At 49.9% G+C, this 27,019-nt stretch overlaps 1 protein-coding gene and 1 pseudogene across 2 annotated transcripts in view; both read right to left on the bottom strand.

The window, feature by feature from the left end:
• Nucleotides 1-218: 218 nt before the first annotated feature.
• The window catches only part of h6pd (hexose-6-phosphate dehydrogenase (glucose 1-dehydrogenase)), a 90,237-nt gene continuing 63,436 nt past the window's right edge, over nt 219-27,019 (bottom strand). For both annotated transcript variants that reach the window (XM_070861042.1, XM_070861041.1), the window contains exons 4-5: nt 11,682-11,951; nt 219-1,637 (exon numbers count right to left, since the gene is read on the bottom strand). In XM_070861042.1, the coding sequence (XP_070717143.1) occupies nt 274-1,637; nt 11,682-11,951 (1,634 nt within the window). In that variant the 3' untranslated portion in view covers nt 219-273. The remainder of the gene's footprint in view (nt 1,638-11,681; nt 11,952-27,019) is intronic.
• On the bottom strand, nt 5,884-6,002 carry LOC139229430 (5S ribosomal RNA; annotated as a pseudogene).

Below are 27,019 nucleotides of genomic sequence, written 5' to 3'. Positions count from 1 at the left end.
ACGGGTATGGGATCCACTCCGCCAGATCACAGCCCAGACGGTTGAAGGTGAAAATCTGCCCCGCTGTATTTATTGCTGGTTAAGTTATTATTAATTGGCTTGCCGCTTATACCCAGAATTAACCCCCCCCTCCGCCCACCTCCCCTCCCCCTACCAAGAATAACAATACTACTTCATTAACACAAAGAGTTGCTTTAGAAAGTTTGTCACACCAGAAGATTGAGATTCGGGTCTGGAAGGCAGGCAGTGAGGATGCCACACCATGAGCCTTGGTCAACCCAGCAGCGCATCGTGGTCAATAAACCAAACCAGTTTGCCATCCGAGGGCTGGACACTGGTAATGGGCCAGCTCTGCGCTTTCTCGCCCGCCTTGCTCATTTTACTGACAATCGGATGTTTGCTCTTCCCGGTGATCAGGACAGCGATGTGCTTGGACCGGTTTATGGCGCTCAAGGAAAGGGTCATCCTCTGGTGAGGTTTGACCGGGCTTTCCGAGAACAGAACCAGTTTGCCATCGCAGCTCAGAGCCTGGCTGTTGGGAAACAACGAGGCGGTGTGGCCGTCGGCCCCCGCCCCCAGCAAGACAAAATCGAAGCTGGTCCCGTTCACCAACATCTTGATTTCGTTGGCGTAGAGGTCGGCGCCGCGGTCGTCTTCGACGCACAGCCGCTGGTTCATGTGGACGGGCATGGGGTGAATGTTGACGTAAGGGATCTTGAAATGCCTCAGCAGGTGGTCGTGCACGCTCCTGAAGTTGGACTTGGCGTCGCGGAGCGGGACGCAGCGCTCGTCCACCATCCAGAAGTGGGTGTGTTTCCAGGGGAAGGTGTAGTGATACGCGGCCAGCCTCTGGAACAAGCCCACCAGGCTCAAGCCTCCCGACACAGCCAGATGGAACTTCCCCACTTCCTGCACAGTCGCCTGAGCGGCTCGATGCAGATGGGAGGCCAGTCGCTCAATTAGTTCCTCGGTGTTGGCCGACACCAGGCTGTTTCCGCGGAAGCTTGACTCCGCCACCTTGTAGCCGCTTGCGCTTTGGGGGCCAATGCCCGCCGCGATGATCGTCACCGGTTCCGCCGCGCTAAACAAAACCGCTCTCCCGGCAACCGTGAAGTCCAGCACGTCTCCGTTCTGTGCCCCACCAGGATACAGGCGGGGCCTCTCCTTGGAAAGGTCCTTAAGAAGCGGCGTCCAGACTTTCCACGAGGCCAAAAGATCCTCGGTGTTGACAAACGAGTCTCGTTTGCCCTGGAGAATCTGGGGTATCAGCACCGCGTAAGCATCCTTCTGCATCACCGGGGTGTAGATGTAATAGTCCGATAAGGGAAGGCCAAACATGTGGACATCGGGAAATTCCGCCACTTGTTTCCAGCTCAATCCATCCATCACGGGTTTAAACAGGTTTTTACTGATCAAGATAGCGGGAAAATTCAAGTCTCCGTGACCGACATAAAAGATTATTTGCCTCGGCTTGCATTGACTGTATTCCGCCTTTCTCGTCGACTCATTTTGGAGGCAGAAAGCTTTGTTTTTGAACACAATTCGAGTGTAGCCAACTCGCTCGTCCAGTGCTTTTCCAGCGGTCAGTATAAAAGGCACATTATCCCACTGAGGGCTCTCCAGGAACATCGCTACACCTGAAACACAGACGGAAAATTCACAGCGTTACTCTGTACTGCTGACAAGTGGTGAAAGCAAGTAACGCATGGCACAGTGGGATCAACTTGATCCAGAAACTGGCCGGATCCACGTGGGGAGCAGACGTTCAAACCCTCGGTACGGCAGCACTCGCCCCGGTGTGCTCTCCAGCGGAGTACTGCTCTCCAGCGGAGTACTGCTCTCCAGCATGGCTAGCAAGTCCGCATGGCAAATCCGCTGATGTCCAGCAGAATTCTACGATGAGAATCATCACCAGTACGCTTTTATCAACACCAACACCGTGTTCCCCGTGTTTGGACCACACCTACGCCACGAATCTCCAGAGAATATGACCACTGCACCAGCAAAGACCTGCCGATCCAGGCCGACTTCAACAACCGACCACCAACCTGTCTCAAATCTAGACGCCCATTTTGGACCGTCGCAGAAGCCCTTCAGCGATCTCCCCTCAGGCTTGATGACCGAGGGCGAAATGCTTGGAAGAACTGCGACATACGGAATGGATTCCTTATAGAGGACCCCACGGTACAACCTGAAGGAGCAAACCTTCCTCACAAACAGTGAACAACCATCAACCTCCTCAGAACTGGTCACGGTCAACGCTGCCACCTCCTCCATCGACAGAAGATTAAAGCCTCCCCATCATGTGACTGTGGAGCTCCTAATCAGACCCTGGAGCACATCATTGATCATTGCCCTCAGAGGGAATTCACAGGCAGCCTGCGGGATATCCACGCGGTTACACTGGAAGCTTTGGCCTCGATCTCCAACTTAGAAATTGACATTTGATTTGCTACGACCATACGAAAGACGACGGCGACAACACAGTGCTGCTGGTCCAACATCTCGGCTGGGAGAAACACTTTCTTTCTTTCCCCTCTGTTGCTGCACAGAATGATAACACGACAACAATGCTGAAAGCTTACGTGTTATTCATTCAAGTGCTGCCACAATGCTCGTCACCTGCATCAAGTGTCAGCCGTGGCTCAGTGGGCAGCACTCTCACCTCGGAGTCCCCACTCCAGGGACTTGAGCACATAATCCATGCTGATACAGCACTGCAGTGCTGAGGGAGCGCAACACTGTCGGAGGTGCCGTCTTTCGGATGAGACGTTAAACCGAGGCCCCGTCTGCCCCCTCAGGTGGATGCAAAAGATCCCACAGCACTATTTCAAAGAAGAGCAGGAGAGTTCTCCCCGGCATCCTGGCCAATATTTATCCCTCAATCAACATAACAAAAACAGATTATCTCGTCAGTATCACATTGCTGTTTGTGGGAGCTTGCTGTGTGCAAAATGGCTGCTGCGTTTCCTACATTACAACATTTCTGTGGCCGCAACCGAGACTCCAGGATGGTATGTTGCCTCCCTGGTGCAAGGGTCAAGGATGTCTCGGAGCGGGTGCAGGACATTCTGAAAAGGGAGGGTGAACAGCCAGTTGTCGTGGTGCACATTGGTACCAACGATATAGGTAAAAAAAGGGATGAGATCCTACAAGACGAATTTAAGGAGCTAGGAGCTAAATTAAAACGTAGGACCTCAAAAATAGTAATCTCGGGATTGCTACCAGTGCCACGTGCTAGTCAGAGTAGGAATCGCAGGACAGCTCAGAAGAATACGTGGCTTGAGCAGTGGTGCAGCAGGGAGGGATTCAAATTCCTGGGGCATTGGAACCGGTTCTGGGGGAGGTGGGACCAGTACAAACCGGACGGTCTGCACCTAGGCAGGACCGGAACCAATGTCCTAGGGGGAGTGTTTGCTAGTGCTGTTGGCGAGGAGTTAAACTAATATGGTAGGGGGATGGGAACCTATGCAGGGAGACAGAGGGAAACAAAAAGGAGACAAAAGCAAAAGACAGAAAGGAGATGAGTAAAAGTGGAGGGCAGAGAAACCCAAGGCAAAAAATAAAAAGGGCCACTGAATATAAAGGGGCTGCAGGAGGGGTCAAAACTAAAAATCATGGTTTAAAAACTAGTAGTAAAACACTACCTAAACGCACGCAACATTCGAAATAAAGTAAATGAGTTGACGGCACAAATCATTACAAATGGGTATGATTTGGTGGCCATTACAGAAACGTGGTTGCAGGGTGGCCAAGACTGGGAATTAAACATACAGGGGTATCTGACGATTCGGAAAGATAGACAAGAAGGGAAAGGAGGTGGGGTAGCTCTGTTAATAAAGGATGATATCAGGGCAGTTGTGAGAGACGATATTGGCTCTAATGAATAAAATGTTGAATCATTGTGGGTGGAGATTAGAGATAGTAAGGGGAAAAAGTCACTGGTGGGCGTAGTTTATAGGCCCCAAATAATAACTTCATGGTGGGGAGGGCAATAATCAAGGGAATAATGGAGGCATGTGAAAAAGGAACGGCAGTAATCATGGGGGATTTTAACCTACATATCGATTGGTCAAATCAAATCGCATGGGGTAGCCTGGAGGAGGAATTCATAGAATGCATACGGGATTGTTTCTTAGAACAGTATGTTACAGAACCTACAAGGGAGTAAGCTATCTTAGATCTGGTCCTGTGTAATGAGACAGGAATAATAAACGATCTCCTAGTAAAAGATCCTCTCGGAATGATCACAGTATGGTTGAATTTGTAATACAGATTGAGGGTGAGGAAGTAGTGTCTCAAATGAGCGTACTATGCTTAAACAAAGGGGACTACAGTGGGATGAGGGCAGAGTTGGCTAAAGTAGACTGGAAACACAGACTAAACGGTGGCACAATTGAGGAACAGTGGAGGACTTTTAAGGAGCTATTTCATAGTGCTCAACAAAAATATATTCCAGTGAAAAAGAAGGGCGGTTATAGAAGGGATAACCAGCCGTGGATAACCAAGGAAATAAAGGAGAGTATCAAATTAAAAACCAATGCGTATAAGGTGGCCAAGGTTAGTGGGAAACAAGAAGATTGGGAAAATTTTAAACAACAGCAAAGAATGACTAAGAAAGCAATAAAGAAAGGAAAGATAGATTACGAAGGTAAACTTGCGCAAAACATAAAAACGGATAGTAAAAGCTTTTACAGATATATAAAACGGAAAAGAGTGACTAAAGTAAATGTTGGTCCCTTAGAAGATGAGAAGGGGGATTTAATAATGGGAAATGTGGAAATGGCTGAGACCTTAAACAATTATTTTGCTTCGGTTTTCACAGTGGAAGACACAAAAACCATGCCAAAAATTGCTGGTCACAAGAATGTGGGAAGGGAGGACCTTGAGACAATAGGGAGGTAGTGCTGGACAGGCTAACGGGACTCAAGGTAGACAAGTTCCCTGGTCCTGATGAAATGCATCCCAGGGTATTAAAAGAGATGGCAGAAGTTATAGCAGATGCATTCGTTATAATCTACCAAAATTCTCTGGACTCTGGGGAGGTACCAGCGGATTGGAAAGCAGCTAATGTAACGCCTCTGTTTAAAAAAGGGGGCAGACAAAAGGCAGGTAACTATAGGCCGGTTCGTTTAACATCTGTAGTGGGGAAAATGCTTGAAACTATTAAGGAAGAAATAGCGGGACATCTAGATAGGAATAGTGCAATCAAGCAGACGCAGCATGGATTCATGAAGGGGAAATCATGTTTAACTAATTTACTGGAATTCTTTGAGGATATAACGAGCATGGTGGATAGAGGTGTACCGGTGGATGTGGTGTATTTAGATTTCCAAAAGGCATTCGATAGGTGCCACACAAAAGGTTACTGCAGAAGATAAAGGTACGCGGAGTCAGAGAAAATGTATTGGCATGGATAGAGAATTGGCTGGCTAACAGAAAGCAGAGAGTCGGGATAAATGGGTCCTTTTCAGGTTGGAAATCGGTGGCTAGTGGTGTGCCACAGGGATCGGTGCTGGGACCACAACTGTTTACAATATACATAGATGACCTGGAAGAGGGGACAGAGTGTAGTGTAACAAAATTTGCAGATGGCACAAAGATTAGTGGGAAAGCGGGTTGTGTAGAGGCTGCAAAGAGATTTAGATAGGTTAAGCGAATGGGCTAAGGTTTGGCAGATGGAATACAATGTCAGAAAGTGTGAGGTCATCCACCTTAGGAAAAAAAAATCGTAAAAGGTAATATTATTTGAATGGGGAGAAATTACAACATGCTGCGGTGCAGAGGGACCTGGGGGTCCTTGTGCATGAAACTCTTTTTGGAAAAATCAGCTTTTACCAAGATTTGAACTCTGATCGCTGGATTCAAAGTCCACCAACGTTAAACCTACTGCACCTGGTATTCCAAGGTGGTCTCCCATCCAAGTGCTAACCAGGGCTGACTCTGCTTAGCTTCCAAGATCAGATGAGATTGGGCGTTTTCAGACTAGTGTGGCCTTGTGCATGAAACTCTTTTGAGTTGGCCTTGTGCATGAAACTCTTTTGAGTTTATCTGCGAAAACATAAAACATTAAAGAGTGCCACCCGACCTGGGTGACACTCCAGACATTTACAAGGCCCTTTTTTTCCCCCCTTTTTTTTTTTTTTTGTGTGTTTTTTCTTTTTTTTTTGTTTTTTTTTTTGGGCACTAAAATCACAATTTTTCCCCAGTGCCCCCTATAAAAGGGAAGGGGACACTAAAAGCACCGGCAATTAAAACAAATTAACTTTAAAACGTAAAATCAAATTAAAATTTGGTTGCCGGGCGTGATGATGCACTCCAGTCCCTCCGGTGCCCACCTCTCGCGGAAGGCCGCGAGCGTACCGGTGGACACCGCGTGCTCCATCTCCAAGGACACCCTGGACCGGATGTAAGAGCGGAAGAGAGGCAGGCAGTCAGGTTGAACGACCCCCTCGACCGCCCGCTGCCTGGACCGGCTGATGGCACCCTTGGCCGTGCCCAGGAGCAGTCCTACGAGGAGGCCTTCGGACCTACCCGCTCCCCTCCGCACAGGGTGCCCAAAGATCAGGAGAGTGGGACTGAAGTGCAGCCAGAATTTCAGGAGCAGCCCCTTCAAATAATAAAACAGGGGCTGCAACCTCGTGCATTCCATAAAAACATGGAACACGGACTCCTCCAGACCGCAGAAATTGCAGGCGGCCTGGGAGTGGCCTTGTGCATGAATCCCAAAAAGTTAGTTTGCAGGTGCAGCAGGTAATCAGGAAGGCGAATGGAATGTTGGCCTTCATTGCGAGAGGGGTGGAGTACAAAAGCAGGGAGGTCTGCTGTACAGGGTATTGGTGAGGCCGCACCTGGAGTACTGCGTCAGTTTTGGTCACCTTACTTAAGGAAGGATATACTAGCTTTGGAGGGGGTACAGAGACGATTCACGAGGCTGATTCCGGAGATGAGGGGGTTACCTTATGATGATAGATTGAGTAGACTGGGTCTTTACTCGTTGGAGTTCAGAAGGATGAGGGGTGATTTTATAGAAACATTTAAAATAATGAAAGGGATCGACAAGATAGAGGCAGAGAGGTTGTTTCTACTGGTCGGGGAGACTAGAACTAGGGGGCACAGCCTCAAAATATGGGGGAGCCAATTTTTAAAACCGAGTTGAGAAGGAATTTCTTCTCCCAGAGGGTTGTGAATCTGTGGAATTCTCTGCCCAGGGAAGCAGTTGAGGCTAGCTCATTGAATGTATTCAAATTACAGATAGATAGATTTTTAACCAATCAGGGAATTGAGGGTTATGGGGAGCGGGCGGGTAAGTGGAGCTGAGTCCACGGCCAGATCAGCAATGATCTTGTTGAATGGCGGAGCAGGCTCGAGGGGCTAGATGGCCTACTCCTGTTCCTAATGCTTATGTTCTTATGTTACAGTGACTACACTCCAAAAAGTATTGGGCTTGGTCCCACCTTACCTAGTATAACCCTATTTGCACACCCTTTTATTCTTTTTTCCCTCGTGCTTTATTGGCTCCGATGCGCTTTGTGATGTCCTGAGATCGTGATAGGCGCTATACAAATTCAAGTCTTCCTTTTATTTTTCCTCAAGCAACTGGCTCACTCTCTTTCAAAATAATTCATAGACTCTGCTTCAACAAAGGGTTTGTGGCAGAGAATTCCACATTCTAACCAATGAAGCACCCCGCACAATGGTTTGGACAGCTCCGTGCTATTATATTCTTTTTCCATGATACTTTTAATGGACAAGTATGCGATGATTTTACAAGATTCTGTTCCAAGAGAAGAAAGTGGTTACTGGCACAGTACAAATGAGCCGAATCCAGTGTGTGAATTATATATCATTTACATGGTACTTGCAGCACACAAACAGGCCATTCAGCCTAACTGGTCCGTGCCGGTGTTTATGCTCCACACGAGCCTTCTCCCACCTTAACTCAACTCACCCTCTCAGCTTATCCTTCTATTCCCTTCTCCCTTACGAGCTTATCTGGCTTCCCCTTAAATGCAGCTACACTATTCGCCTCAACTACCCCACATTCACTTTAAGTCGCACGCAGCCTGTGCCGGCTTTTAAATCGACAAACCATGCATGTGCGGAATTCTAAATGGCCAGCGCAGCCTGTTAAAGGGGCCAAGAGGGAACATTGGGAGTGAGGGCCACATTCTCACCGTTCTCGAGTAAGAACCTAACATAAGAACATAAGAATTAGGAGTCAGCCATTCGGCCCCTCGAGCCTGCTCCGCCATTCAATGAGATCGTATCTGATCTTCTACCTCAACTCCACTTCCCTGCTCTATCCCCATATCCCTCGATTCTCTTAATATTCAAAAATCTATCGATCTCGGTCTTGAATAGACTCAAAGACTGAGCCTCCACAGCCCTCTGGGACAGAGAATTCCAGAGATTCACCACCCTCTGAGTGAAGACGTTTCTCCTCATCTCAGTCCTAAATGGCCGACCCCTTATTCTGAGTGTGAGATCCCTGGTTCTAGACTCCCCAGCCAGAGGAAACATCCTCCCTGCATCTGCCCTGTAAGAATTTTGTATGTTGCAATGAGATCACCTCTCATTCTTCGAAACGCGAGAGAATATAGGCCAAGTCTGCTCAATCGCTCCTCATAGGACAATCCCCCCATCCCAGGAATCAGTCTGGTGAACCTTTGTTGCACTCCCTCTATGGCAAATATATCCTTCCTTCGGTAAGGAGACCAAAACTGTACACAATACTCCAGGTGTGGTCTCACCAAGGCCCTATATAATTGCAGTAAGACGTCTTTACTCTTATACTCAAATCCTCTTGTAATAAAAGCCAACATACCATTTGCTTTCTTAATTGCTTGCTGTACCTGCCTGTTAACTTTCAGTGATTGGTGTACAAGGACACCCAGGTCCCTTTGAACACCAACATTTCCCAAACTCTCACCATTTAAAAAATACTCTGCTTTTCTATTTTTGCGACCAAAGTGGATAACTTCACATTTCTCCACATTATATTCCATTTGCCATGTTCTTGCCCACTCACTTAGCTTGCCTATATCCCCTTGAAGTCTCTTTGCATCCTCCTCACAACTTACATTGCCACTAGCTTTGTATCATCAGCAAACTTGGATATATTACATTTGGTTCCCTCATCCAAATCATTGATATAGATTGTGAATAGCTGGGGCCCAAGCACCAATCTCTGCGGCACCCCACTAGTTACAGCCTGCCAACCTGAAAATGATCAGTTTATTGCTAGGTTCTGTCAGAGTAAAGAAGTTTCTCCTGAATTCCTTATTGGATTTATTAGTGATTATCTTATATTTATATTTTCTTTCATTAAAATGCAGCCAATGAATGCCACCAATAAATTTATATTGATATTGAAGGAAGACAAAGAGCTTTCTGCACGGTATAGAACACTAACAAGGCATTCCGACTGGAGTATTGTGTCCAATTCTGGGCACCACACTTTAGGAAGGATGTGAAGGCCTTAGAGAGGGTGCAGAAAAGATTTACGAGAATGGTTCCAGGGATGAGGGACTTCAGTTACGTGGATAGACTGAAGAAGCTGGGGTTGTTCTCCTTGGAACAGAGAAGGTCGAGAGAAGATTTGATCGAGGGTTTCAGAATCATGAGGGGGTCGAGACAGGGTAGACAGAGAGAAACTGTTCCCATTGGGTCGGAAACCAGAGGACACAGAGTTAAGGTGATTGGCAGAGGAACCAAAGGCGACATTAGGAAAAACTTTTTTTTTTTTTTTAACGCAGCGAGTGGTTAGGATCTGGAATGCGTTGCCTGAAAGGGTGGTGGAGGCAGACTCAGTCCTGGCTTTCAGAAGAGAATTGGATAAGTACCTGAAGGAAAAAAAATTGCAGGGCTGTGGGGAAAGGTCGGGGGAGTGGGACTGGCTGAGGTGCTCTTGCAGAGAGCCAGAACGGGCTCGATGTTAGAATGCAGGTACAGCAAGTGATCAGGAAGGCAAATTGAATGTTGGCCTTTATTGCAAGGGGGTTAGAGTACAAAAGCAGGGAAATCCTGCTGCAACTGTACAGGGAATTGGTGAGGCCACATCTAGAGTACTGCGTACAGTTTTGGTCTCCGTATTTAAGGAAGGATATACTTGTATTGGAGGCTGTTCAGAGAAGGTTCACTAGGTTGATTCCTGAGATGAAGGCGTTGACTTAAGAAGAAAGGTTGAGTAGGTTGGGCCTATACTCATTGGAGTTTAGAAGAATGAGAGGTGATCTTATTGAAACATACAAGATACTGAGGGGGCTCGACAAGGTAGATGCAGAGAGGATGTTTCCCCTCGTGGAGGAATCTAGAACTAGGGGGCATAGTTTAAGAATAAGGAGCTGTTCATTTAGAACTGAGATGAGGAGGAATTTCTTCTTTCAGACGGTCGTAAATCTGTGGAATTCTCTGCCCCAGAGAGCTGTGGAGGCTGGGTCATTGAATATATTTAAGGTGGAGAGAGAGATTTTTTTGAATGATAAGGGAGTGAAGGATTATGGGGAGCAGGCAGGGAAGTGGAGCTGAGTCCATGACCAGATCAGCCATGATCTTATTGAATGGCGGAGCAGACTCGAGGGGCCAAACGGCCAACTCCTGCTCCTATTTCATATGTTCCTGGTGTGAATCACCCCTGCGTTCACTTTGGGATTGCAGGGCCTCTTTACATTGGCACCTCCAGAGCCCAATCATAACTCATCGAATTTATTTGCTGTGGCTGTCGCCATGCCTACACATCAGTCTGGGGTTTATTTTGCATTAAAATAATGTGTTACTTTATCTCCAGCAGTGTGCAGTCTCAGCTCTGCAGATCGGGTCCGAACCAACTGGAGCTGGTAGGAAGTCACTATCTTCAGTGTCACGGCGACGTGGGAGTGGCGAGTGACTGACCCTGTATCCCAAAGCACAGCATCATATCGAGGTAAACAGCGAGAGAGCTGACATATACTTGCCATAGAGGGAGTGCAACAAAGGCTCACCAGGCTGATTCCTGGGATGGGGGGATTGGCCTATGAGGAGAGGTTGAGTCGACTAGGCCTATATTCTCTAGAGTTTAGAAGAATGAGAGATGATCTCATTGAAACATACAAAATTCTTACAGGGCTTGACAGGGTTGATGCAGGGAGGATGTTTCCTCTGGCTGAGGAGTCTAGAACCAGGGGGTCACAGTCTCAGAATAAGGGGTCGGCCATTTAGGACTGAGCTGAGGAGAAATTTCTTCACTCAGAGGGTGGTGAATCTTTGGAATTCTCTACCCCAGAGGGCTGTGGAGACTCAGTCTTTGAGTATATTCAAGACAGAGATCGATAGATTTTTGGATATTAAGGAAATCAAGGGATTATGGGGATAGTGCAGGAAAGTGGAGTTGAGGTAGAAGATCAGTCATGATCTTATTGAATGGCGGAGCAGGCTCGAGGGGCCGAATGGCCTACTCCTGCTCCTATTTATAGAAAATAGGTGCAGGAGTAGGCCATTCAGCCCTTCTAGCCTGCACCGCCATTCAATGAGTTCATGGCTGAACATGCAACTTCAGTACCCCCTTCCTGCTTTCTCGCCATACCCCTTGATCCCCCTATTAGCAAGGACTTCATCTAACTCCTTTCTTATGTTCTTCTGTATATCCCACAGAGTGCTGTGTTAGTCAGTGAGGGGGTAAGTTCAGGAGCGAATATACCTACCAGCAAAGGTTGGAACGGCGCTCGAGTAATCCGCTGGCTTCTGGAGCTCGTGTCTGACCTCGGCATTGTACGCCTGATATTGGCCAATGACGGCACTCGTCTTATGGAGTCTTTCCAAGCTGGCATACACCTTCATCTTGTTTCTGTGAATCTCTTCAGAGTCGCTGATGTTCACCGGGGTCTCCATGGCGACAAAGGTCAGAATTTCCGTCAGGTGGTTCTGAATAACATCACAAATGACACCGTACTGCTCATAGAAGCTCGTGCGACCTGAGGAGAGGGAGCGACGTTCGACATTAATGATTACGAGTTAGACAGATGCACGTTAAGGAAAAAAAAAATTCTCTGCGTTTTAACAGCCGGAGCATTTGGGGCACTTCGGAATCTGTGGCCAGACTGCGGAGAAAAATCTACTGAGGTGCCATCGCAACAGTTCTACTTCTTGCAGGACAACATAGCTCATAACTGGAGGCAGCGAGGGCTACCAATAGGGAGATAGGCCGCCTGCATGATCTAGCCCCCATGGAGGAGACGCCTTCCTGTATGGCTCAGAGACATGGACCATGTACAGCAGACACCTCAAGTCGCTGGAGAAAAACCACCAACGATGTCTCCGCAAGATCCTGCAAATCCCCTGGGAGGACAGACGCACCAACGTTAGCGTCCTCAGCCAGGCCAACATCCCCAGCATTGAAGCACTGACCACACTCGATCAGCTCCGCTGGGCAGGCCACATTGTTCGCATGCCTGACACGAGACTCCCAAAGCAAACGCTCTACTCGGAACTCCTTCACGGCAAACGAGCCAAAGGTGGGCAGAGGAAACGTTTCAAGGACACCCTCAAAGCCTCCCTGATAAAGTGCAACATCCCCACCGACACCTGGGAGGCCCTGGCCAAAGACCGCCTTAAGTGGAGGAAGAGCATCTGGGAGGGCGCTGAGCACCTCGAGTCTCGTCGCTGAGAGCATGCAGAATACAAGCGCAGGCAGCGGAAGGAACATGCGGCAAACCAGACTCCCCACCCTCCCTTTCCTTCAACCACTGTCTGTCCCACCTGTGACAGAGACTGTAATTCCCGTATTAGACTGTTCAGCCACCTAAGGACTCATTTTTTAGACTGAAAGCAAGTCTTCCTCGATTCCGAGGGACTGCCTATGATGATGATGGTGGAGACGGTGTTGGAGATAATCGGAACGACCATTGCTCAAAAAATCCAAGATGATGATATCCCCATAGTGAATCCTCCTTCACACATCCCACTTACCCCTCATCCCACAATCTCTTCTGATTTACAAGCTCTCCGCCTCGCTTTCCTCCTTTTGACGCTCCTGAAAACCTACCTCTTTGATCAAGCTTTTGGTCACCTGCCCTAATTTCTACTTATGCGGCTCAGTGTCAAATTTTTTATCTTGTAACATTCCTGTGAGGCGTCTTGGGATGTTTCACTACATTAAAGGCGCTATATAAATACAAGTTGTTGTTGCTGTAGAAACATAGAATCTTATAGCACAGAAGGAGGCCATTCGGCTCATCGTGCCTATGATGACTCTCTTACAGAGCGAGCTGTGTAATCAGTCCCACTGCCCTGCTATTTCCCCATAGCTCTACAACTTTCTTCCATTTCAAGTATATATCCAATTCACTTTTCAAAGATACTATTGACAATACTCTGTTCCCTTGCCTGTCCCCAACTTCTGTCTGAGGCTGAACCAGTCTGCTCGCAACTTTGATGTCATATTACACCCTGAAATGGGCTTCCGGCCACATATCCGCAGCATAACTAAGACCGCCTACCTCCACCTATGTAACATCACCCGTCTCCACCCTTGCCTCAGCTCGTCCGCTGCTGAAGCCCTCATCCCTGCCTTTGTTACCTCTAGACTTGACTATTCCAACACACTGCTGGCTGGCCTCCCACATTCTACCCTACCTAAACTTGGGTTGATCCAAAACTCGACAGCCCGTGTCCTAACTCGCACCAAGTCCCGTTCACCCATCACCACTGTACTCGCTGACCGACATTGGCTTCCGGTTACGCAATGTCTCGATTTCAAAAATTCTCATCCTTATTTTCAAATCCCTCCATGGCCTCGCCCCTCCCTATCTCTGTAATCTCCTTCAGCCCCACAACCCCCCACCTCCTCCCAATTCTGCCCTCTTGAGCATCCCTGACTATAATCGCTCAACCATCGGTGACTGTGCCTTCTGTTGCCTGGGCCCCAAGCTCTGGAACTCCCTCCCTAAACCTCTCCGCCTCTCTCCCTCTCTTTCCTCCTTCAAGACGCCCCTTAAAACCTACCTCTGTCACCTGCCCTAATTTCTACTTATGTGGCTCGGAGTCAAATTTTGAAAAAAAATCTCATAACACTCCTGTGAAGCACCTTGGGACGTTTCATTACGTTAAAGGCGCTATATAAATATAAGTTGTTGTTGCTGAATCTTTTAGGCAGCTTCATTTTATTCTTTCATTCTAGATCATAACAACTCGCTGCGTTAAAAAAAATTCTCAACTCTCCCCTGCTTCTTCAGCCAATTATCTTAGATCTGTGTGAAGGTTGTGGGTTCAAGTCCCACTCCAGAGACTGGAGCACAAAATCTCGGCTGACACTCCAGCAGTGCTGAGGGAGTGCGGCACTGTCGGAGGTGCTGTCTTTCGGATGAGACGTTAAACCGAGGCCCCGTCTGCCTTCACAGGTGGACGTAAAAGATCCCATGGCACTATTTCGAAGAGCAGCAGGGGCGTTATAAGAACAAAAGAACATAAGAAATAGGAGCAGGAGACGGCCATTTGGCCCCTCGAGCCTGCTCCGCCATTCAATAAGATCATGGCTGATCTGATCATGGACTCTGCTCCACTTCCCTGCCCACTCCCCATAACCCTTTACTCCTTTATCACTCAAGAATCTGTCTATCTCCGCGTTAAATATATTCAATGACCCAGCCTCCACAGCTCTCTGGGGCAGAGAATTCCACAGATTCACGACAGTCAGAGAAGAAATTCCTCCTCATCTCAGTTCTAAATGGGCGGCCCCTTATTCTGAAACTATGCCCCCGAGTTGTAGATGCCCCCACGAGGGGAAACATCCTCTCTGCATCTACCCTGTCCAGCCCAGTTAAAGGCGCTATATGAATAAAAGTTGTTGTTGCTGCTATTAGCAACAGTTTCCCAACAGGGCAAGTTTGAGTTAAATCACCACAAAAGGCACCAAAGGCTGAAAACAGTCATCACACACACTGGAAATCGCTCTTCCCACCCAAGGCCAAAACATTGCAACAGGATCGGAAGGAAGTGCCGTCAATGCAGGCTTTGTCAAATCACTCGCCTGGCACCGAGGTACATACTAATGAGGATCACTGTCAGTTTGGGCAATTTGGTGAGCGCCTCAGGGCAAGGCTCTCTGTTGTGCAGTGCTGCAGAAGAAAGAAGCCTTTTGTTGCGCTGCCCTCTGATGCCGCATGCTGGAACCTGGATTGCTGCCCTCGAAAATGAATCGGAACTCGAAGTTACATGTTCTGTATCACATGGCAGTCACTCGGTTCATGTGTTAGAAAGCTCGGGGATCTGATGACATGTCCTGCAATCTCCTGAATTAAAACGTCTCATCCTCCAGTGCACCTGGGCAAGATGGGGAGGGGGGGGGGGGTGGGGGGGCGGAGAAATCATTAGGACGATTGGAAAAGCAGAATATTTTTTAAACATGGAGAGTCTAGTAAATGTTGGTATTCAGAGGGATTTGGTTGTCCTTGTATACACAGCACAGAAAGCGGACAAGTACCGATAGCAAGCATCATCATCATCATAGGCAGTTCCTCGAAGCGAGGACGACTTGCTTCCACGCCAAAAGGGGATGAGTTCACAGGTTTTTCAATGAAGGACCGAATATTCCAGGTCCTGAACTGCATCCTGAAGGGTGGAAGATGCCTGTGGGTGGATTTTTTTAACGTGGGGTGGCCGTTGCACACCAGCCACCACACGGGCTTGACAGAGCTAGGTCTTGGTCCAGTGGCAAGGATTAACTGGAGACTAGCTCTGATGCACGGACCAAGTGCACGCACACATTGCAGTGTGGGCTGGGCCCGTGCTGCCCCTGGGCCCTCGCCTCTCCTGGGCCCCGGTCTCTTCCCTCGATGAATTCTTGCCGCTCCTTCGCCCCTCCTGCTGTGCCTGCCATTGGAGGGAGCAGCCTGCAGCAGCCCGGCCTGGAAATCGGCCCGGTCCCAGCCTGCAAGACCAGCAAGCAATTCGGAAGGCAAATGGTATGTTTGCCTTTATTGCCAGGGGGTTGGAGTACACGCGTAGGGGGGAAGTCTTGCTGTAATTATATAGGGCTTTGGTGAGACCACCCCTGGAGTACAGTTTTGGTCTCCTTCCCTAAAGAAGGATACACTTGCTTCAGAGGGGGTGCAACAAAGGTTCACGAGATTGATTTTTGGGGACAAGAGGGCTGAAGAGAGATTGAGCCAATACACTTTAGAAGTTTAGAAGAATGAGAGGTGATCCCCTTGAAGCGTATAAGATTTGGAGGGGGCTTGACAGGGTAGTTGCTGAGAGGATGTTTCCCCTGTCTGGAGAGTCTAGAACTAGGGGACAAAGTCTCAGGATAACGGGTCGGCCATTTAGGATTGAGATGAGGAGAAATTTAGTCAGAGGATTGTGAATCTTTGAAATTCTCTTCCCCAAAAAGCTGTGGATGGACAGTCATTGAGTATATTGAAGATTGAGATCACTAGATTATTGGGCACCAGGGAAATCAGGAAAGCAGAGTTGATTTAGAAGTTCAATCATGATCTTATTGAATGGAGGAGTAGGCTCGAGGGGCTCCATGGCCTACTCCTGCTCTTATTTCTCATGTTCTTATAAGTCAGTTAGAGCTTGCGTTCCTGATGGAAAATGCTCGTGTGAACAAAGGGTGCAAACAAGATTGTGAAACCCTTCACGGTCAAATAACTCATTACCTCGGCTCACACATGAAGTAATACTACTTGGGTGAGGTCCTGCAGGTCCGTGAAACTGTATTCCATTGAGGGTCAACATATTCAGGAGACGGGGAGAAAACTGGAAGAAAACGGTTCCAATTCTCTGGATTTTATCTAACTTGGGGGGGAAATTGCGGTCGGAGGCTTCATTCGGGCGGACGACTCCAACCCGAATTTTTTTTTACAAAAGGACATGGTAATCCCGGAGGAACGAAGGACTGCGGTCGGAGGCCTCCATTCACTGTGCAGCATACGGGAACATGTCCCACAGGTACATATATCCTGGAATCACCTGGGCCTGGACCACCAATCACGATGGAGTATTCTCATTGATAATATTAGGAGCCGTTTGTACGAGCTCCCATTAGTGTCAATGAGAATAACCCCTTTTAAAAAAAAAGAAACACAAACCATAAATAAAAAAACACCTCACAAACTTAAAATTAATTGAAATTGAATTGTAATTAAATATTTTAGAAAAAAAATTGGGGGGGGTATTTTTTTTTTAAAAAAAAGTGTTTTAATAGGGTTAAAAATAAACTTATCTTTATGGACAGGGTTTTTAATATAAAAATGTGTGATTAAATTAAATGTTTCTATGTTTTAAAACTCTAATGCTGGTAAAAGTCGACCATACGCCTGCTTTTACCAGGCGTGAGAGTTTGAAGGACATTCACTGGGCAGGAGTTGGCCAATCTCTGTCCCGCCCGCGGATGTCCTTCCCGTGGGGATGCGTGCGATCCGTCATAGGAAATTTGGACAGATCGCAAAAGCCAGTTCTCGGCGAGGTGCGGGGCCTCTTCGGGTGTGGGCGTACATCATACGCACACAGAGGCGCCGCAATATTCGGGCCACTATTTCTGTCTGTTCAATGAATTACAACACGCGCCGATCACAAATGTTGCAAAACAGCGCCATCTGGAGGCTCAGGGAATGTACAGCATGCTGTGAGCAGCCAAAGTGAGGGTTTTCGCTTGGCTTCTCAGTCACTAAGTTCACCCAATCAACTCTTTCCACAATAGTGTTTTTCTAAGAATCTCTCGCTAAACATCCAATTGGTTATTATTTTAACCTTTGATGTGCTTGCAGTGTTAATGAAAGAAAGTCCACATTGTACGATACTTGTGCAGTCTTGTCCTCAAAATTTGATCAATTTAATTTCGAGCTTTCACAGTTATTCATGTCCAAGCACGGTCCTCCTCAAGGGAGCTCAGGAGAGAGAAAAAACTATTGTCACTTTCCTGGACTGCAACGCAACTGTACAGCGAAATAAGATGCTCGCCTGTAACCTATGGCAATCGATCGGGAGAACGTACCTGGGAAATTCTCCCCTGCTATCTTTGACTGAATTGACACAGTTAAGGTGTTTTTACATTGTAGCGGACAGGCGTCGTGCAGGTGGTTCTCCATGAGCTGCTCTCTGGATTATCAATACCCCCTGTACGCTCACAACGGAGGTCTGCATAAAAGACAATTCTCGTGGCTTTTTCCCCTTGCTGGAAATATTGTTAATATAAAGAAATGCAAATAAAATTTAAAACACCCATCGTTTTTCCCATTAGCAATTTGATTTATGAACAGCCGATTAAAAATGAAACACTAAGTGCTGGAAATTCGGCGTTTTGCTGTCCCTCTCAGCACCCCGGAGGGGCGGCAATGAAGGCGGTAAACACTTGCGCCCGGACAGCCAGCTTCCAGCGCTAGGCCAGGACATTAAGTGCCGGATTTACCGGAGCGCGGAGCAGTACCGCCCGGGAGAGGCGAGCAACGCCTGTGTTCGCGACACCGGCTCGATATTTGGATCGCGCCCGCTCCGTAGCGCCCCCTAGTGGGAACGCCAATGAAAGCTAGCGTTCCGAGCTGTACCGGCCGAAGTGAGTGAAGAATTATCTTCCTCAGCTAAGTGTGATCGTTTTTATTTTTGCGATTTATGTTCTGGTCACATCAGTAACGAATTGGAAATTTTTTGGTGATTTTTTTCTCCCCCAGGTTTTTTCTTCTCTCCACGGAAGCCTCTGTTGGGGCCGAACGCCTTAAAAGCGGTGTGGAACGCCTCCCTTAGCGCTGCGCTGCGCTCCAAACTCAGGGCCCAGCTGGTGAATTTTGTGGCTGAAGGCGCAAATTATTGCCCAGGGCAAAATTTACCGCTCTGCCTGATTTAACTCTGCAATCGAGACACGCCCGAATTTCTACCCCGAAGTGCTCAGGCAAGTGGTTTTTTTCTCTCCGACTCACCTGGTTTTCTGAGTTCCAAAATGAGCTCCTGGAAATAGTTTAATAAGAATATACGAAATAGGAGCAGGAATAGGCCACACAGCCCCTCGAGCCTGCTCCGCCATTTAATACGATCAGGGTTGATCCGATCATGGACTCAGGTCCACTTCCCTGCCCGCTCCCCATAACCCCTATCGGTTAAGAAACTGTCTATCTCGGTCTTAAATTTATTCAATGACCCAGCTTCCACAGCTCTCTGAGGCAGCGAATTCCACAGATTTACATCCCTCTGAGAGAAGAAATTCCATTTGCATCGAGGGATCAGCCCAGCTCGGATGTTGACAGTGGCTTCAGACTCAATGGAGTTACAATGAGCGTTACCAGGGCGCACAGAGGCAATCAGGCAATTTATAAAACGGAGTGGAAAAATATCCCTCGCTCATTCTTCCACAAGGGAGACACTTCTCGAAATCCGTTTCTTTATTCCTCATTTTGGGAAGTCCGGCAACAACAAACAACAAATAACACAGACTGCACACGCGCGCAACAACTCCCGCTTCGTTGGCAGCAGTCGCGTCCTTACAGTGCTAGCCGTGGCTCATTGGGCAGCACCCTCGCCTCTGAGTCAGAAGGTTGTGGGTTCAAGTCCCACTCCAGGGACTTGAGCACAAAAATCCAGGCTGACACTCCAGTGCAGTGCTGAGGGAGTGCTGCACTGTCGGAGGTGCCATCTTTCGGATGAGAACATAAGAATTAGGAACAGGAGTAGGCCATCTAGCCCCTCGAGCCTGCTCCGCCACTCAACAAGATCATGGCTGATCTGGCCGTGGACTCAGCTCCACTTACCCGCCCGCTCCCCGTAACCCTTAATTCCCTTATTGGTTAAAAATCTATCTATCTGTGATTTGAATACATTCAATGAGCTAGCCTCAACTGCTTCCTTGGGCAGAGAATTCCACAGATTCACAACCCTCTGGGAGAAGAAATTCCTTCTCAACTCGGTTTTAAATTGGCTCCCCCGTATTTTGAGGCTGTGCCCCCTAGTTCTAGTCTCCCCGACCAGTGGAAACAACCTCTCTGCCTCTATCTTGTCTATCCCTTTCATTATTTTAAATGTTTCTATAAGATCACCCCTCATCCTTCTGAACTCCAACGAGTAAAGACCCAGTCTACTTAATCTATCATCATAAGGTAACCCCCTCATCTCCAGAATCAGCCTAGTGAATCATCTCTGTACCCCTTCCAAAGCTAGTATATCCTTCCTTAAGAAAGGTGACCAAAACTGCACGCAGTACTCCAGGTGCGGCCTCACCAATACCCTGTACAGACGTTAAACCGAGGACCCGTCTGCACTCTCAGGTGGATGCAAAAGATCCCATGGCACTATTTTGAAGAGGAGCAAGGGAGTTATCCTCAGTGTCCTGGTCAAGATTTCATCATCATCATCCATCATAGGTGGTCCCTCGAATGAGGATGACTTGCTTCCACATGAGTACACAGATGTTTCAATAAAGGATCCGATATTCCAGTCCTGAACTCCAATTGAAGGGGTGGAAGATGCCGGTGAGTGGATTTTTTTTAACATGCGGTGACCGTTGCACATCAGCCACCACACGGGCTTGACAGAGATAGGTCTTTATCCAGTGGCAAGGGTTAACCAGGACGACTGGAGACCTGCTCTGCTGCACGGACCTAGTGCGCGCACATATCGTAGTGTGGGCTGGGCCCGTGCTGTCCCTGGGCCTTCGGCTCTTCTGGGCCCAGGGGCCAAGATTTATTCCTCAGTCAACATAACAAAAACAGATTATCTGGTCATTATCACATTGCTGTCTGTGGGAGCTTGTATGTGCACAAATTGGCTGCTGTGCTTCCCACATTACAACACTCAAAAAGTACTTCCTTGGCTGTTTAGCAATTTAAGACGATCGGTGGTTGTGAAAGGCACTATATAAATCCAAGTCTTTCTTTCTTTAAATGCTTGGGAAACCAATTGCATCATAGACAAAGGGAGCCACTTTCTTGAAAGTCAGCTGGTAGCCCATCCCATCTTCAGAATGGGTCAGGAACTGGAACTCCTCATCCCACAGCATGAGACAGTGCTACCAACGTCTGACTGCAAGTAAAGTGAAGACACTCTCCCTGGACAGGAGGGGAAATTAACAACCAAACATCTACAGGGTTCCACCACCCCCTCGTGTGAAACCGTCCATGTAATCGGCCGAGAGTCACATCAGACTGTGGTGTCAGCTGTCACAGCAAATCAAGCTGTGCCCTAGAATAATGAGAAAGGGAACCCGATACACTTGCCCAGTTTGCACTGCATGGCTTTTCCTGACGCTGTGACAGTGCAATCTCACTACAAGTCTATCGGATTCTGCTTCACACCAATGCGAAACTTGTGGACTGTACACATTCTACTCTACGTAAACTAGAGGTGATCCAAAACTCGGCTGCCCCGTGTCCTAACTCGCGCCAAGTCCTGCTCACTCATCACCCCTGTGCTCGCCGACCTACATTGGCTCCCGGTTAAGCAACGCCTCGATTTCAAAATTCGCAACCTTATTTTCAAATCCCTCCACGGCCTCGTCCCTCCCTATCTCTGAAATCTCCTCCAGCCCCACAAGCCCCACCCCCCTCCCGAAATGTCTGCTCTCCTCTAATTCTGCCCTCTTGAGCTTGCCTGATTATAATCGCTCAACCATTGGTGGCCGTGCCTTCTGTTGCCTGAACCCCAAGCTCTGGAACTCCCTCCCTAAACCTCTCCGCTTCTCTACATCTCTTTCCTCCTTCAAGACGCTCCTTAAAACCTACCTCTTTGACCAAGCTTTTGGTCACCTGCTCTAAATTCTACTTATACGGCAGGTATCACTCCTGTGAAGCGCCTTGGGACGTCTCACTATGTTAAAGGTGCTATATAAATACAAGTTGTTGTTGTTGTACAGGGCCTAGTGACTCTGAATTTAATCCAGTGTCAAGTCATGCCCCGACTCAGGATGGGGGCTGCATTTACACTACACTAACAGCATCCATGAAAAGTGACACTGCTTCACTCCAGAGATTCGAGCACAAAAATCTAGGCTAACACTCCCAGTGCAGAGCTGAGGGAGTGCTGCAATGTCAGAGGTGCCATCTTTCAGTTGAAATATTAATCCAAGTACCCCGTCTGCTCTCTCAGGTGGATGTAAAAGATCCCACGGCACTATTTCGAAGAAGAGCAGGGGAGTTATCCCCGGTGTCCTGGCCAATATTTATCGCTCAATCAACATCACTGAAACAGACCATCTGGGTCATTATCACATTGCTGTTTGTGGGAGCTTGCTGTGCACAAATTGGCTGCCATGTTTCCCACATTACAACAGTGACTACACTCCAAAAAAGTACTTCATTGGCTTTGGGGCGTCCTGCGGTCGTGAAAGGCGCTATATAAATGCAAGTCTGTCTTTCTTTCACACCATCATCATCATCATCATAGGCAGTCCCTCGGAATCGAGAAAGACTTGCTTCCACTCTTAAACTGAGCCCTTAGGTGGCTGAACAGTCCAATACAAGAACCACAGACGCTGTCACAGGTGGGGCAGACAGTGGTTGGAGGAAAAGGGTGGGTGGGGAGTCTGGTTTGCCGCACGCTCCTTCCGCTGCCTGCGCTTGCTTTCTGCATGCTCTCGGCGACGAGACTCGCGGTGCTCAGCGCCCTTCCGGATGCACTTCCTCCACTTAGGGCAGTCTTTGGCCAGGGACTCCCAGGTGTCGGTGGGGATGTTGCACTTTATCAGGGAGGCTTTGAGGGTGTCTTTGAAACATTTCCTCTGCCCACCTGGGGCTCGTTTGCCGTGGAGGGGTTCCGAGTAGAGCGCTTGTTTTGGTAGCAGCATCAGCGTCAGACTATAACTGCACCATGGGTCAATCCACAGCTTTGGAACGAGCAGCCTGGGATTCAAATCAGAAACACAATTGCATCGGCACAGAATCTAATTTTCAGTTCTTGGTTTTCAGCCTCCCATCCAAAGATTGCCCTTGACAATTTATTTTCTTGATGAGAATTCCAAATTGACCCAGTTAATCCGAGTCTATCAGATGCCAGAAGGATTGTTGTAATTTAGTAATTCATGAGGAGAATATTTATAACACTAATTTGCGGAGGAGAATCCGATAGAATAATTCTAAGATAATAAATTGCATTTGATTAATACTCTGAAGGGATGACTCGAGCAATTTATTGGGGCTTAACGATTCAGGATTATTTATGAAATGATTAATTTAGTAACAGGATACTTATGTGGGAATATTTATTGAGTTAAAGTCAAAGCCATTAACCTTTGAAGGACAAGGTGGATATGTTCACTTGTGGGGGCAGACTAACAGAATAATTTATTGGGTGGGGTAATGGTTGAGTGAATCATTTTCCTTGCCGTCGGGAGAATTGGAGAGCACACCTGGCATTGAGTGAAACTGCAGCCAGCAATTCAGGTGCCAGCCATGGATCAGTGATGGTACTTCCGCCTTTGAGTCAGCAGGTTGTGGGTTTGATACTTACTCCAGGCATAGGCCAGTGGGCTCCTCGAGCCTGCTCCGTCATTCAGCAAGATCATGGCTGATCTGATCTTGGCCCCAACTCCACTTACCTGCCCGCTCCCCATAACCCTTCACTCCCTTTTCATTCAAAAATCTGTCTATCTCCACCTTAAATATATTCAATGACCCAGCCTCCGCAGCTCTCCAGGGCAGAGATTCCCAAGATTCACGACCCACTGAGAAGAAATTTCTCCTCATCTCCATTTGCGACCTTATTCTGGAACGACGCCTCAGAGTTCTCGGCTCCAAGTTTCCACATGATTTGCTCCTGATTTTTAGGAGCAACTGGTGCAGAACAGAGTATCTTAGAAATTGGAATTCTCGTCATTTAGTTTGCTCCAGTTCGAGTCAGTTAGAACAGTTTTACTTTGGAACAGAATTTTTTTTTCAAAAGGGGGCGTGTCCGGTCACTTACGCCTGTTTTCAAAGTTTCGTCAGTGAAAACTTACTCCAAACTAACTTAGAATGGAGTAAGTGAAGATTTTTGTACGCTCGAAAAAACCTTTAGAAAATCAGGCTTAGGTTACAAATCAGGCGTGGGGAATGGGGGGGGGGGGGGGGGCTAGGGTTTAAAGGGAAGTTTACAAACATTAAACACTTCAGTTTTACAAATAAAGAGCCATCATCAATAATAAATGATAAATACATCAATAAATCAACCAATAAATCAAAAAAAAATTAATAAGAAATAATTTTTTTTTTTTTTAAATCAATAAATAAAACATTTTCTACTTACCGACTGCAGCACCGGGAGCCCTCCAACAGCGTGCTGGGATGCCCCCCCCCCCCCCCCCCAGTGTGTCTCTGTCAGTGTCTCTATCTCTCTGTCTGTCTGTGTGTGTCTCTCATTCTCTGTCTGTCAGTGTCTGTGTTTCTGACAGCGAGGGGATGAGGGGGGGAAAGGAGACGGGAGAGGGGGGGGGAGAAAGGAGATGGGGGAGGGGGGGAGAAAGGAGACGGGGGAGGGGGGGAGAAAGGAGACGGGGGAGGGGGGGAGAAAGGAGACGGGGGAGGGGGGGAAGGAGACGGGGGAGGGGGGGGGAAAGGAGACGGGGGAGGGGGGGGGGGAAAGGAGACGGGGGAGGGGGGGGGGGAAAGGAGACGGGGGAGGGGGGGGGAAAGGAGACGGGGGGGGGGGAAGGAGGGGGGGAGAAAGGAGGGGGGAGGGGGGAGAAAGGAGACGGGGGAGGGGGGAGAAAGGAGACGGGGGAGGGGGGAGAAAGGAGACGGGGGAGGGGGGGAGAAAGGAGACGGGGAGGGGGAGAAAGGAGACGGGGGAGGGGGGAGAAAGGAGACGGGGGAGGGGGGAGAAAGGAGACGGGAGACGGGGGAGGGGGGAGAAAGGAGACGGGGGGAGGGGGGAGGGGGGAGAAAGGAGACGGGGGAGGGGGGGAGAAAGGAGACGGGGGAGGGGGGAGAAAGGAGACGGGGGAGGGGGGAGAAAGGAGACGGGGGAGGGGGGAGAAAGGAGACGGGGAGGGGGGAGAAAGGAGACGGGGGGGGAGAAGGAGACGGGGGGGGGAGAAGGAGACGGGGGGGGGAGAAGGAGAGGGGGGGGGGAGAAGGAGATGGGGGGGGAGAAGGAGATGGGGGGGAGAAGGAGATGGGGGGGGAGAAGGAGTGGGGGGGAGAAGGAGATGGGGGGGAGAAGGAGATGGGGGGGAGAAGGAGATGGGGGGGAGAAGGAGATGGGGGGGAGAAGGAGATGGGGGGGGAGAAGGAGATGGGGGGGGAGAAGGAGATGGGGGGGAAAGGAGATGGGGGGGAGAGAAGGAGATGGGGGGGAGAGAAGGAGATGGGGGGGAGAGAAGGAGATGGGGGGGGAGAAGGAGATGGGGGGGGGGAGAAGGAGATGGGGGGGGGGGAGAAGGAGATGGGGGGGGAGAAGGAGATGGGGGGGGGGAGAAGGAGATGGGGGGGGGGAGAAGGAGATGGGGGGGGGGAGAAGGAGATGGGGGGGAGAAGGAGATGGGGGGGAGAAGGAGATGGGGGGGGAGAAGGAGATGGGGGGTAGAAGGAGCTGGGGGGTAGAAGGAGATGGGGGGTAGAAGGAGATGGGGGGGGAGAAGGAGATGGGAGGGGGGGAAGGAGATGGGAGGGGGGGGAAGGAGATGGGAGGGGGGGGAAGGAGATGGGAGGGGGGGGGAAGGAGATGGGAGGGGGGGAAGGAGATGGGAGGGGCGGAAGGAGATGGGGGGGGGGAGAAAGGAGATGGGGGGGGGAGAAGGAGATGGGGGGGCGCAGGGGGGGGGGAGGAAGGAGATGGGGGGGGGGAAGGAGATGGGAGGGGGGGGGGGGAAAGGAGATGGGAGGGGCGGGGGGAGAGGAGATGGGGGAGGGGAGGGGGAAGGAGATGGGAGGGGGGAGGAGATGGGAGGAGGGGAGGGAAAGGAGAAGGGAGGGGGAGGGGGAAGGGGAAGGAGATGGGAGGGGGGAGGGAATGGACGGGGAGGGGGGGAAGGAGATGGGAGGGGAGGGGGGGGGAAGGAGATGGGAGAGGGGGGGGGAAGGAGATGGGAGGGGGGGGGGAAGGAGATGGGAGGGGGGGGGGAAGGAGATGGGAGGGGGGAAGGAGATGGGGTGGGGGGATGAAGGAGATGGGAGGGGGGGGAAGAGATGGGAGGGGGGGGGAAGGAGGAAGGGAGGGGAGGGGGAAGGAGATGGGAGGGGGGGGAAGAGATGGGAGGGGGGGGGAAGGAGATGGGAGGGGGGGGAAGGAGATGGGAGGGGGGGCGGAAGGAGATGGGGGGGGGAGGGGGGGGGGGAGGAAGGAGATGGGAGGGGGGGGGAAGGAGATGGGAGGGGGGGAAGGAGATGGGAGGGGGGGGAAGGAGATGGGAGGGGGGGGGGAAGGAAGGAGATGGGAGGGGGGGGGGGGAAGGAGATGGGAGGGGGGGGGAAGGGAGAGGGAGGGAAGAAGGAGGGGCGGGGGGAAGGAGAATGGGAGGCGGGGGGGAAGGAGATGGGAGGGGGGGGGAAGGGAGGATGCGAGGGGGGGGGGAAGGAGAAGGCGGGGAGGACTGAACGGGCCGGGCACGAGACTTCGGGCAGGACCGTTCCCAGCACCAGATTTTCAGGTAGGTGGCGTTGGGTCGGGTCGGCGGGGTGGTGGGAGAGGGGGGGGAAGGAGGGAGAGGGAGGTCAGGTCAGGGGAGAGGGAGGTCAGGTCGGGAGAGGAGTCCAGTGGGCGGGGGGGAAGCGGGAGTCGGGTCTGGTCCGGAGGCGGGGCGGGAAGCGGGAGTCGGCTCGGGTCCGGAGGGCGGGAGTCAGGTCGGTGTCGGGTCCTGTCCTGGAGGCGGGGGCGGGAAGTGGGAGTCGATTCGGGTCGGGAGGAAGCAGGAGCTGGCCGTGGGAGGAGCCTTATGAATGCAGCCCCAGTGAGGCCATTCGGCCAGGGCGAGGGACTGCGTGCTTCGGGCCCCTCCCACACAGTTTCGGGCGCCTGGAGCTACTGAACATGCGTGCCCACTGTAGCGCGCATGTGCAGAGGTCCCGGCACTGTTTTCGGCGCAGGGACCTGGCTCCGCCCCCTACAGTCGTGCTGCGCCGCGCCGAGGGCCAGAGGACCTGCAGGG

This window comes from Pristiophorus japonicus, chromosome 18 (genome assembly GCF_044704955.1).
Source record: "Pristiophorus japonicus isolate sPriJap1 chromosome 18, sPriJap1.hap1, whole genome shotgun sequence".
Taxonomy (NCBI): domain Eukaryota; kingdom Metazoa; phylum Chordata; class Chondrichthyes; family Pristiophoridae; genus Pristiophorus; species Pristiophorus japonicus.
Note: the sequence above shows the minus strand (reverse complement) of the source record. Positions and strands in the feature narration are given on the sequence as shown.